This window comes from Mercenaria mercenaria, chromosome 2, assembly GCF_021730395.1.
Source record: "Mercenaria mercenaria strain notata chromosome 2, MADL_Memer_1, whole genome shotgun sequence".
Classification (NCBI taxonomy): domain Eukaryota; kingdom Metazoa; phylum Mollusca; class Bivalvia; order Venerida; family Veneridae; genus Mercenaria; species Mercenaria mercenaria.
Genome location: NC_069362.1, coordinates 68968856 through 68980863, shown reverse-complemented (window position 1 = coordinate 68980863; position 12008 = coordinate 68968856). Strand labels below are relative to the sequence as shown.

The 12008-nt window shown below is 35.4% G+C and overlaps 1 protein-coding gene across 2 annotated transcripts in view; it reads left to right on the top strand.

Annotated features, from left to right (window-relative positions):
* LOC123564214 (uncharacterized) overlaps positions 1–11966 on the top strand; it is an 84310-nt gene extending 72344 nt beyond the window's left edge. Inside the window, exons 31-39 of one of the 2 annotated variants that reach the window (XM_053536842.1) lie at positions 6–98; positions 392–1057; positions 1504–1521; positions 2764–2870; positions 5746–5810; positions 6608–6765; positions 9408–9492; positions 9991–10019; positions 10736–11966. In XM_053536842.1, coding sequence (XP_053392817.1) covers positions 6–98; positions 392–1057; positions 1504–1521; positions 2764–2870; positions 5746–5810; positions 6608–6765; positions 9408–9492; positions 9991–10019; positions 10736–10947 — 1433 coding nt within the window. In that variant the 3' untranslated portion in view covers positions 10948–11966. The remainder of the gene's footprint in view (positions 1–5; positions 99–391; positions 1058–1503; positions 1522–2763; positions 2871–5745; positions 5811–6607; positions 6766–9407; positions 9493–9990; positions 10020–10735) is intronic. The other variant, XM_053536843.1, reaches the window with a different exon arrangement.
* Positions 11967–12008: the final 42 nt, after the last annotated feature.

Genomic DNA, 12008 nt, shown 5'->3' with positions numbered 1-12008 from the left:
TGAAGGAGACTGTGAATGTTCAGGAAACGGAAATTGCAGTACCAGAAGGAACATATGTGAATGTTTTGAAGGATTTTATGGCTCATTTTGCAATTCAAGTAAGTATAGTTTAACTTAGTTATATGTATGTTAAATTGGCAAATGAGTATGAGCTAAAATGTTTTCGTATCAACTTTAAGCATCTGGAGGTTTCCTTCCTTATATCATTTAGAGGTCAATAATGTAATATTTACTAGGAATCTAATTTTAGAAATATTAAAAGTCAATTCAAGCTGGTCCTGCGGGTAAATTAGTGATTTGTAGAAGAATAAGTTACTGCAGCACTTTCAAAAGATTATCCGCATATTTATTTCATAGTACAAAATTCAACTCGCTTTGTTTTTTGTTTCAGCTTCAATGCCCGTAGAACCTCCTGTTTTGCTGCTCAGGGGGAGTAGCGGGTTTGTTGCTGAAAAAATTAGCTTGACCATATCAGCAAAAAATCTGTCAGGGAAGTTAGAAGATATGCATATCTTTGTTTCAAACTTTCCACCAGGAACGACATTTTCAAAGGGATATATCCAGAATGACGATGAACTTGTCGTAGAGTACACTGAGTTCGGTATCGTAGATATGGTAGCTGAAAAAAGTGGCAATATTACTCTAAAGGTTCGTGTCGTTCAACTTTCACCCGGAAAAAATTTAACACGAAATGGGGAAATATCAGTCACTGTTTATCATATAATACCTGCAGTAGATATTATGGCAAGCGCTTGTTTCTTCAAAAGCAGTAACGGTGAAATATTTGCAAAATTAAATACGTCTGTCAAATTCAACAACGAATCGACGATTTTATCACATTCCGTTTCGCTATCGTTACCTTCATGGGTACACGTAGATGGCAAAGAACATATCGGGGGTGTTAACGATATTGCAGACAAAGTTGTTGACATGAAACTTAATACGACAGGTCGCTTTGTTCCGTTCAGATTTACCGTTGATGTAAACATCCAACGTAGCGATGGTACGTCTTCTAACTTCTCCAGGGTGTTTCAAGTATCAGAGTTTTGTAGCGGAGGTGAGGATGTTTACAACTTATCTTCTCTAGATTGTCGCAAAGTTTTAGAATGTAGATTTATATCCTTCTTATTAGGTTGTCTGTCATTTTCAAGGACTGCTTAATGATTTGAGCGAGGAATATTTTAGTAAAAGTATTCGTAGACTGCATCAATATCTTAAATCATTTGCTCATTTACTCTTTATTAGTTTTGACAACTTAAGATGAATGTGCCATAAAATATAACATTTTATACTCCTTTTAAGTATATCTTGATTAGTGCTAGAGAATAAGTAATGACTTTTAATATCTAATGTTTTAACAAGGAGATGTTATTTGATAGGTGTCTAATATTAAGTATAAGTGAGGTGAATTTGTCTAAATATTTGAATTTTTATTATGTAATAGTTCAAAATGTTTTTTCATATCATAATGACTCGTACAAATTTTATCTTTTCCTGTTGCAGTTTCACCTAACAATAATGGTATGTATAAGATAGTCAGCAGGTAATAAGGAATTATTATTTACGTGGACTTTTTTATCACTGTCGAGACTTTTTTTTCATTTTGACTTCCCCAGCTGATCAACAATCATGCAATTATATGTAGGAATAATACTAGTATTGGATGGATCATAATTTCCATGGTTCTGCAGCGTATAAAAATGACACGTAGACAGCCTTTTATACGCCCTTAGGGAGAGAATTATGTTATGACACCGGTTTCTGTCTGTCCAGCCGTCCGTTAGCAATTTCGTGTGCGCTCTGTAACTCTTGAACCCCACGAAAGATCTCAAAGAAATTTGACAAAAATGTTCACAACATCGAGACGAAGTGCAGAGCGCATGGTTTGGATGGCTCGCTTCGAGGTCTAGGTCACACTTAGGGGTCAGAGGTCATATGACTTTGTTTCGTGTCCGCTCTGTATCTCTTGAACTGCTTGAAGGATTTTAAAGAAACTTGTTACGGTAAATATATGTTTTTAATCCTTGACTGTGCTCACCATTAAATCATTTTCAAAACGAACAAAGTCATCGCTCTATAAAGTTTTCAGATGTTTAGAAAATCTTAATTCTTTACTAATATGTTGTATTTTTTTTTCAATGTTTTGTTTTACTTTTACAACAGTATAAGATAAGGCAGTAACATGTACATTCTAGTTTCGGTTAGAATGTTTCACAGAAATAGTATTTTCAGTTCTATCCACGTAAAAGGGATCCTTATTGATTTTTAAGTAAGCTAAATGTCATTTGCTCTTAAGCAATAATAAACAAAGGATTTTTGTTTATTTTCTTTTACAAAAATTTATTTGTTAAAGAATTAGTTGAGGCCAGTCTCTTAGGTTTTTAAAACGATAAATATTAATACCATCTATGATTTAAATGTTTCCTCCAATGTGAAGTAGTGTCAATGTAGTGACGTGAGAAACAACAACAGCAAAACAGTGCTCCAGTAGAAATAATTCACAAGTCGAAAGGCTGATACGAAGATTTACATCTTACACATGTTTTCGCTATAGACGAACAATCCGAGTATGAATGGTAACAAGAATGCCGTCAAAAATTTCTTTAAGCCAATTCCTACATTTTCATGATTAATATCATTATATTTTAAATATATGAAGCATTTTGAATAAAAATAATTCATATATATGTTGCTATTTCTACACAACCTAAATATTTCATAATGTTAACGCTAGTAACAATTATGATTTTCTACATATTCTAGAGAGAGCCACGCCTGTTGTAGTTGTAATAGATGTACATATTCCAGCATCTGATAATTTGCAAGTTGCAGAAATTTTTGAAATGTACAAATCTAAAGTTAAACCGATGGTAAGTGTAGAGAGTTTTATCATTATTATTATCACTGTCATTATCAAGATGTGCCTGCGGACAAGGTTCATTGAAGCCTCAAAGGGTCTACATATACCACTGTAAATGCTCCGATTACTGATAATTGAAACTTTTATATAGTTTATAGATAAGATTATTGTTTATCAAATATTGATCCTAATCAAACATTTATCTTTAATACTGTTTATAATCCCCCGCCACAAATGGTGTGGGGTTATTGGAATGATCTCCGTCCGTCCTTCCATCCTTCCGTAACATTTTGTGTCCGCTCTATATCTCCTAAACCCCTTGAAGGATTTTCATAAAACTTAAGTCAAATGATCACCTCATCAAGATAATGTGCAGAACCCATTAGTCAGCCATGTCGATTCGAGGTCAAGGTCACAACTCAAGGTCAAAGGTTTGAACCTTCCATTTCGTGTCCGCTCTGTGTCTTCTAAACCCCTTGAAAGATAATCATGAAACTTGGGTTAAATAATCATCTCATCAAGACGATGTGCAGAACGGATGAGTAAGCCATGTCGACCAAAGGTCAAGGTCACAACTTAAGGTCAAAGGTTTGAGTCTTTCATTTCGTGTCCGCCCAGTATCTCCTGAACCCCTTGTAGGATAATCATAAAACTTGGGTCAAACGATCATCTCATCAAGGTCTAAGGTTTGAGCCTTCCATTTCGTGCCCGCTCAGTACCTCCTAAACCCTTTTAAGGATAATCATGAAACTTGGGTCAAATGATCATCTTATCAAGACGAGGTGCAGAACCCATGAGTTAGCCATGTCGGCTCAAGGTCAAGGTCACAACTCAAGTTATCCCCCGCCACAAATGGTGGGGGTTATAGGAATGGTCTCCGTCCGTCCTTCCGTCCTTTCGTCCTTCCGTAACATTTTGTGTCCGTTCTATATCTCCTAAACCCCTTGAAGGATTTTCATAAAACTTGGGTCAAAGGATCACCTCATCAAGACCATGTGCAGAACTTATGAGCCAGCCAAGTCGTTTCAAGGTCAAGGTCACAACGCTAGGTCAAAGGTTTGAGCCTACTATTTCATGTCCGCTCTGTATCTCCTAAACCCCTTAAAGGATAATCATGAAACTTTGGTCATATGATCATCTCATCAAGACGATGTGCAGAACCCAAGAGTAAGCCATATCTGCTCAAGGTCAAGGTCACAACTCAAGGTCAAATGTTTAAGCCTTCCATTTCGTGTCCGATCAGTATCTCCTAAATCCCTTGAAGGATAATCATGAAACATCAGTCAAATGATTATCTCATCAAGACGATGTGCAGAACCCATGAGTAAGCCATGTCGGCTCAAGGTCAAGGTTACAACACAAGGTCGGAGGTTTAAGCCTTCCATTTAGTGTCCGCTCAGTATCTTCTAAACCCCTTAAAGGATAATTATGAAACTTTGGTCGAATGATCATCTCATCAAGACAATGTGCAGAACCAATGGGTTAGCCATGTCGGCTCAAGGTCAAGGTTACAACTCAAGGTCAAAGGTTTGACCCTTTCATTTCGTGTCCGCTTTGTATCTCCTAAACCTCTCATGGGATAATTATGAAACTTTGAATAAATGATCACCTCACGATGTGCAGAACTTATGAGTCAGCCATGTCTGCTCAAGTTCAAGGTCACAACTCAAGGTCAAAGGTTTGAGTGTTCCATTTTGTGTCCGCTCTGTATCTCCTAAACTCTTGAAAGATTTTCATCAAACTCGGGTCAAATGATCACCACATCAAGACAATGTACAGACCTCATGAGTCAGCCATGTTGGCTCAAGGTCAAGGTCACAACGCCGGGTCAAAGATATCTCCTAAACACCTTGAAGGATAATCCTGAAACTTTGGTCAAATGATCATCTTATCAAGACGATATGCAGAACCTATGTGTTAGCCATGTCGGCTCAAGGTCAAGGTCACAACTCAAGGTCAAAGGTTTGTCTGTATCTCCTGATCCCCTTGAAGGATCCATATGAAACCTGGGTCAAATGATTGCCTATCCAAAACAATGTGCAGAACTCATGGCCACAACTTAGGGTCAAAGGTTTGAGCCTTCCATTTTGTGTTTACTCTGTATCTCCTAAACCACTTGAAGGATTTACATTAAACTTGGGTCAAATGATTACCTCATCAAAAACTCATGAGTCAGCCATGTCAACTCAAAGTCAAGGTCACAACTCGAGGTCAAAGGTTTGAGCTCTGGATCTCCTATAAACCCCATTGAAAGATTTTCATGAAACTTGGGTTAAATGATCACCTCATCAAGACAATGTGCAGAATTCATGGGTCAGCCATGTCAATTCAAGGTCAATGTCACAGCTCAAGGTCAAAGGTTTACCCTTTCACTATCCATACCAGTGGCGGGGAATTAAGCTGTCTTTCAGACTGCCTTGTTAACAAAAATATCATCCATTCAAAGCATGTAACTGGATATTGCCAAAACGTGTTTTAGGAATACAGGCATTGCTTAACCATATTTAGGACGAACGGTTTTAGTATCAAGCATAGTCGATAATACAAACATATTTTGGTTATAGGTCAATCTTCTTTAAATAATTTATGGTCATTTTTGGATGAAATTGACCGCCTTGTCCGTATTGAAAATTTCAGATTTGCTTTTGTACATAGTAAACAATACCCAGAATGTTTATTACTTAAAATCAGTTAGTATTTCACGAATAAATAAATTGCAAAATATTGCAACAGAAGGTCTGATGAAAGGACACACAGAATTTGCTCCATTTAGAGACTATCGATGTTTGCAGTATTTCTAAATAAAACAAAAGTTTCTTAGGAAAATATCGCCAATTGTGAAATGAAATTACGCATAATAATCGTCATATATTCTTATATTCCAGCTAGATGGATTTTATTCCAAGCAACTTGGCGAAACGTTTATCAGGACAACTATAAAGTCTCTCATGTAATTTCTAATGGTTTCTTATTATACCCCACTATATATTTTTGACCGAACAAACGAAATGACATTTTGTGGGTACTGAGAAAAATTAGTAACGGTACATTCGGTTCATTCCGTACTACTTATTGGGTACTTCCTGTTGCTTATTGGGTACTTTCTGTTTTACATGGTTTATATACAGTAGACTTTTAAAGGGAAAACATTGAAAATATTCTTGTCCAGATCTTCTATGAACATTTTACCCTTATTCTTTTATTGGTATTTCACCGGCGCAGACCTGAAAATGAGCTTTTGAGCATTAAAGTGTTATACAGGACTTCGTCCGGCAGTTTGGTGTATGTATGCTTATGCAAACAAGTTCACTCGGTACTGAATACAAAACTAAGCTATTTCTCTACACCAGTGATACAAAACCATATCAATACTACCTTCAATGAACATGGACACATTTTATGACTCTCAAAGATATTCTTTATATTTTTTTCAAATGTATATAGCATTATATTTGATTTATGCAATGCAATGAACTATTTCACTAGCATTCCTGACAGAAATTATTCATTTAATCAATCGTATTTTATTTATGCAATGCAATGAACTATTTCACTAGCATTCCTGACAAATTATTCATTTAATCAATCGTATTTTATTTATGCAATGCAATGAACTATTTCACTAGCATTCCTGACAGAAATTATTCATTTAATCAATCGTATTTTATTCATGCAATGCAATGAACTATTTCACTAGCATTCCTGACAGAAATTATCCATTTAATCAGTCGTTTTTCTATTTCGTAGGCGAGGAAGTTTGCGAATTGATCACGTAGTTATCACAACAAATGACGAAGAGACGTTACAGTTACTTGCAACAGCCATAGCAGAGATGACGACAGCCACACTTGTTTACGACAGTAAGCCGGTAGCAGTGACAAATGTTAGTGTCAGTAATGTTAAAGGTAGGGAAATATTTTAATTTTCATATACTCTGTGCACTTGTCCCCAAAAAAAACACAGCTGCGACACATTTATACAGTTCATTGACCATTCAATAAAACGTACTTTACTTATTCTAAATGAATTTTGTTTTATCCAGACTAGTTCATAAAAGTTTTGTTTACATGAGTATAGAGTACATCTGATTTTGCATTTGCAAATAAAACAATAAATATTTTAAAGCTATGCACTTTTAATTAGATCTAATAATAGTCTTAGTGTTTTTGAGATAAATGAGGATGAATTGACATTTTTGGGCAGCATTTAAAGACTGGAAATGTTGACCTTTGGCAAAATTTACATGTGTTCTACAAATACAAATAGAGATGACCCCGCCCGAGCATTTTCTCTATGGTACCAAAACACCCTATTTGAAGCATTTCTTGGTATTATGTTTGATACAAAGCTTTCTCTTATTCCTCATATTGAATATCTGAAAGCCGATCGTATGGTTTTATTACGACTTTATAGAGCCTTGATTAGATCCAAGCTAGATTATGGTTGACAATGTGTTGTTTACGGTACAACAAGAAAATCTTTTTTACAAATGTTGGACACTATCCGTAATCAATGTCTTCGTATTGCTCTTGGTGCACTTAGAACATCGCCAGTTGAAAACTTGCAAACAAACTTTACACACGCCGAGAAAAGTTGTCATTGCAATATGCTTTGAGGCTGGCTGCAAGCAAACGTAATGCTGCTTATAAAATTATCTTTAAACCAAAGTTCTTCGATTCATATGAGGCAAAGCAAAAACATAGCAAACCGGTCTGATTTCGCATACAATCTTCTATGACTGAAACTAATAACATTGAATTCGATAAAAATTCCATTCCTAATACAACACCAGGAACCCTTTCCTTTTAATATGAAAACTGCGTTTAAAAAGCACGAGACTAACTCTGAAATACTCAGATCCAAATATAATGAAATAAAGTCAACTCACAGGGATTATTTCCAAATTTATACAGACGGTTCGAAAGATAATTTAAAGGTTGTCTTCGCAGTTGTCAGTCACCTTCAATATTCTCAGCCGAGGTAAAAGCTAAATTTTATATAAAAATATTGTGAAGAAAAGTTTGATTATATATTTCAACTCACTTTCTGTTTTACAGTCGAATCGTAACCGAAATATGAAAAATCCTTTCATTCAAAATATTTTTCTAAGGGTTCATACACTATCTTTCAAAACGTCTATCATATTTTGTTGGATTCCAAGTCTTATTTTCCTTTCATTACTACAATCTAATTTGAAATTACTATATGCGGATTTTAAATCACATCTTATGTAAATGATAACCATAATGGAACAGTGCCTCGTTCAATAAACTTCATGATATAAAACCTACTTTAGGTGCATGGCACCAAGGGAATGGAGGATGTTGATCATCCCCGTTGTCGAATTGGTCATACCCGTTTGACTCTTTCTTATCTTCTGAACCAAGACGATCAACCGGAATGTGTACCATATCTAACACCGCTTACTATTAAACATGCTTTGATCGACTGTGTGGACTTCGTTCCACAGCATAGTACATACTGTGACGGTCAATCTTTGAAAGAGCTGTTTGAAAAAAGTTTCAGTTGGCAATATTTTATCCCTTTTTATTGCAGATAGGCAATTTATAACAAAATCTAAACATCATATATATTTTAGTTGCATACTTTGCAATAATATTGTTCGCCAATGGTATTTTAACCATTTACATGTATATTTTAGAGATACTTTACGATTTACATTTTCAATGCAAGTTCTGCTCGCTCGGCGATATATGACCTAATTGTGTCGATTTGCCGTAAATTATAGCTCACTCACTCTTATGTAACGCGCACCTGTCGAACGAGTAAACGTTTTACACACATTTGAGCCGTGCCATGGGAAAACCAACATAGTGGCTCTGCGACCAGCATGGATCCAGACCAGCCTGCGCATCCGCGCAGTCTGGTCAGGATCCATGCTGTTCGCTAACGGTTTCTCTAATTGCAGTAGGCTTTAAAAGCGAACAGCATGGATCCTGACCAGACTGCGCGGATGCGCAGGCTGGTCTGGATCCATGCTGGTCGCAAACCCACTATGGTGTTTTCTCACGGCGCGGCTCATTTGATCTCTCTTCGGAAAATGATCTTTGTCAACTGTTGATAAAAAGTACTAATTCAGAGCCTAGCCGGTAAGTAAGCTGTGGCCGTCTTTCACTAGACTAAAATTTATATCATTTAACGACCAGGGAGTGTATATCACCCATCAGCCTTGAAATAACCTTTGTACAATGGGATTTGTTTTTGCGCATTTGTAGAGTTTCCTTACAACACGAATAAGATGGCGGTACGTAAAGTTGGTGTCTTGTCTGTCCATTAAAAATTTTGAAGGAATGCAAACAATTATATATGTACTTTACAACGATCATGTCAAAACATAACTGACAGCCGCGAAGGTATGTCCTATTTATAATATAACTAGCAGAAAAGAGAACGAAAGAGATTATCTGCAAAAATGTCTTTCTTCGCAATTTTCGAAGTCATAATATATGTCTTGTAAGGACAAATTTTAACTAAATGTTCTTAAAATCTCACTAATACCTGATGTCACATTTTGGTATGTTAACAGCTGAAGATGCCTGTAATGTGTACACATCCATACACCCGTGCAATCAGTCAGAGTGTATAATGGAACAAAATAAACCCAAATGCAGGTATTGATTTGAATGTCATTTGTATGTACATAACGGAAAAAAGGAGAATAAATTTGAATCGGGTTGAGCACCACTTTATCAACTATAGTTCAGTTATATAACGGCGGGTAGTTAACGTTACCAGAGTTCCTGGATTCTGTAAAAGTACTGACCTGCTCACCGGAAGTATCTGCCAACTTAACTACATGAATCAGAGATGATGGACGAATGCTTTCACACACAATGTTTTCTATTAAATCGTCACAGAGAACATGCGCTTCGCCCCTGGATTGAAGTCACACGATTTAGAATGCATATAAACATTCATTTGTATGAATGGTATCTCAAATGTTCTACTGAATAAGTACATTTCTGGCTGTTGGGTGCAGAACATAACATTTGTAGGTTTTGTTCCTTATATTTCAATTTTAGGTCACCAGAAGACAATACATTTATGACGTCTTAAAAATTATTATGTAACATGTATGACAAACTTGATTGTTGCCTTTTTATTTTCAGTACTGTAGAACACGATTCAGATTTCAAAGGTGTGTATGAATACTTAAAGGCTAATTTTGAAATCACGTTCTTTTTTCGATATTTGGTTGTATTGTTAAGGGTTTTGAATCTTTTTGCGCTCTCTGAGGGAGGAGACAAACATGTAGTCACCACTTTATCCGTCCGTCCATGCGTCCGTCAGTCCGTCCAGCAGTTCTCAGCAACCATTAGCAGGAACTCCAAGAAACTTTACAGGAAGCTTTACTCTCAGTTAAGATGCACACATTTTTCTCAACTACTTGCTGGAGTTCTAAGAAACCTTAAGTTTTGTCCATTTATGTGTTAAAAACAAATGCAGTTTCACTTCCTATGTCAAGAATATATTCGAGGAGCATACATCATTTTACTAATAACGCTTGTTAATTGTTATTGCTGGTTTAATTATTAAATCTCATATATCTTTGTCTTATTTTTATCAAAATATGAGTGAGTTTAACAAGTAGGCTGGACATTGTTAAAAATGGCAAAGGGGAGATAATGACAATCATTTTCCCCACAATAGCTTTTAAAAGCAAACAAGTAAATAGTGATAGTTTGAGAACGTCTATCATTTGCATGATATTTAAGAAAAAGTTGTATTTTCTGAATCGAAGCTTAATAAACGTCTCATATATTTCGTGGTTTATCTAAGCACATTACATGTATATTATTGAAACTTGATTTCCTAGGAACACATTCTAATACGTGTTTTTGTCTAACTGCGCAGATTCCATAATGCTGGTCATTTTACTAGCAGTATGCATTCCTATAGCATTACTATTGCTAGCAGTAATCGCTGCACGGTGTTTAAGAAGACGAAAGAACAATGCAAGAGGAGGTTACAGACGGGATCAAAACAATCCTTCTAGAATATATATGTCAGAGTATCGTCCGGACGACCCTTCTTCTGTTGGTGTACCGTTGCAACACAGACAGTGACCCAAAGTGATGTTCGCATGAAGCGAATAAGCAGGAAAGTATCAAACGAAGGACAGTACTTTTACAATGTGTGTATAATGTACTTGAAATATATAAAAGGAACATATTTATCGAAATCACAAGTATGCTTGTACATACAAAAATATTCAATATTCAGACATACAGGCATTCCCATTTGAAAATCTTAGTATTGTACAGACACATGCCTACTTAAATGACAGAAAATCAGATATAATTAAGTTTAAATAAATTTTCTTTTATAATCTTATTATTTGTACGATATAAATTCTTGCCCCGTTGATCAATAAGTAATTCAGGATGATACTTTGAAAAAGAGATACTTACAAACATATCTGAATTTGTGTAAAGAAAAATGGAAATATGTAATTAATTAATTAATTAATTAATTGTAATTTTATTTTCAAATGTAATATAGTTTAAATTGTACATAGCTTCAACAATATAAAAATATTCAGATAATTTGGGAGCTATATCTGCAGCATAGGAAAGCAGGTTACAATATATAACTTTTTTCCTGTTTAAATTTGACAGGATTTAAACTAAAAACAATTAAAAAAAAATGCATCGCATTCCTTTCCATAAATGTTTATCCGTGTGAAAAAGTTGGCTGTCACTTAGTAATCCAAGAATACTGGTTAGGTTAATTGTCCGCCGTTACATAAACGAAATATACTTGAAAATGGCACTAATCTTCCTCCACCCCCCTACCACAAAACAAACCAAATAAGACAAAAACATAGATACAGCAAAAAACAACAATCGTTCACGACAATTAGTTCTATATTAACGAAGATCTGACAAAAATATGTTTGATTTTATTTATTCAGATATTGAATTCATATATTTCTGTTGTGTGTTATGTACGTACAGTGCTTGAATTACTTGTATGCTAGTATCGATAGTACACAATTTGTCTGCTGTACATATAGTACACATAGTCGTCTGCTGTACATATAGTTTGTAATTGATTGCAAGGCTGATTAAAACTTCTTATCTGACCTGTCTTAGAATCACTTACCCCTCACCGACGTTTGCTCGAG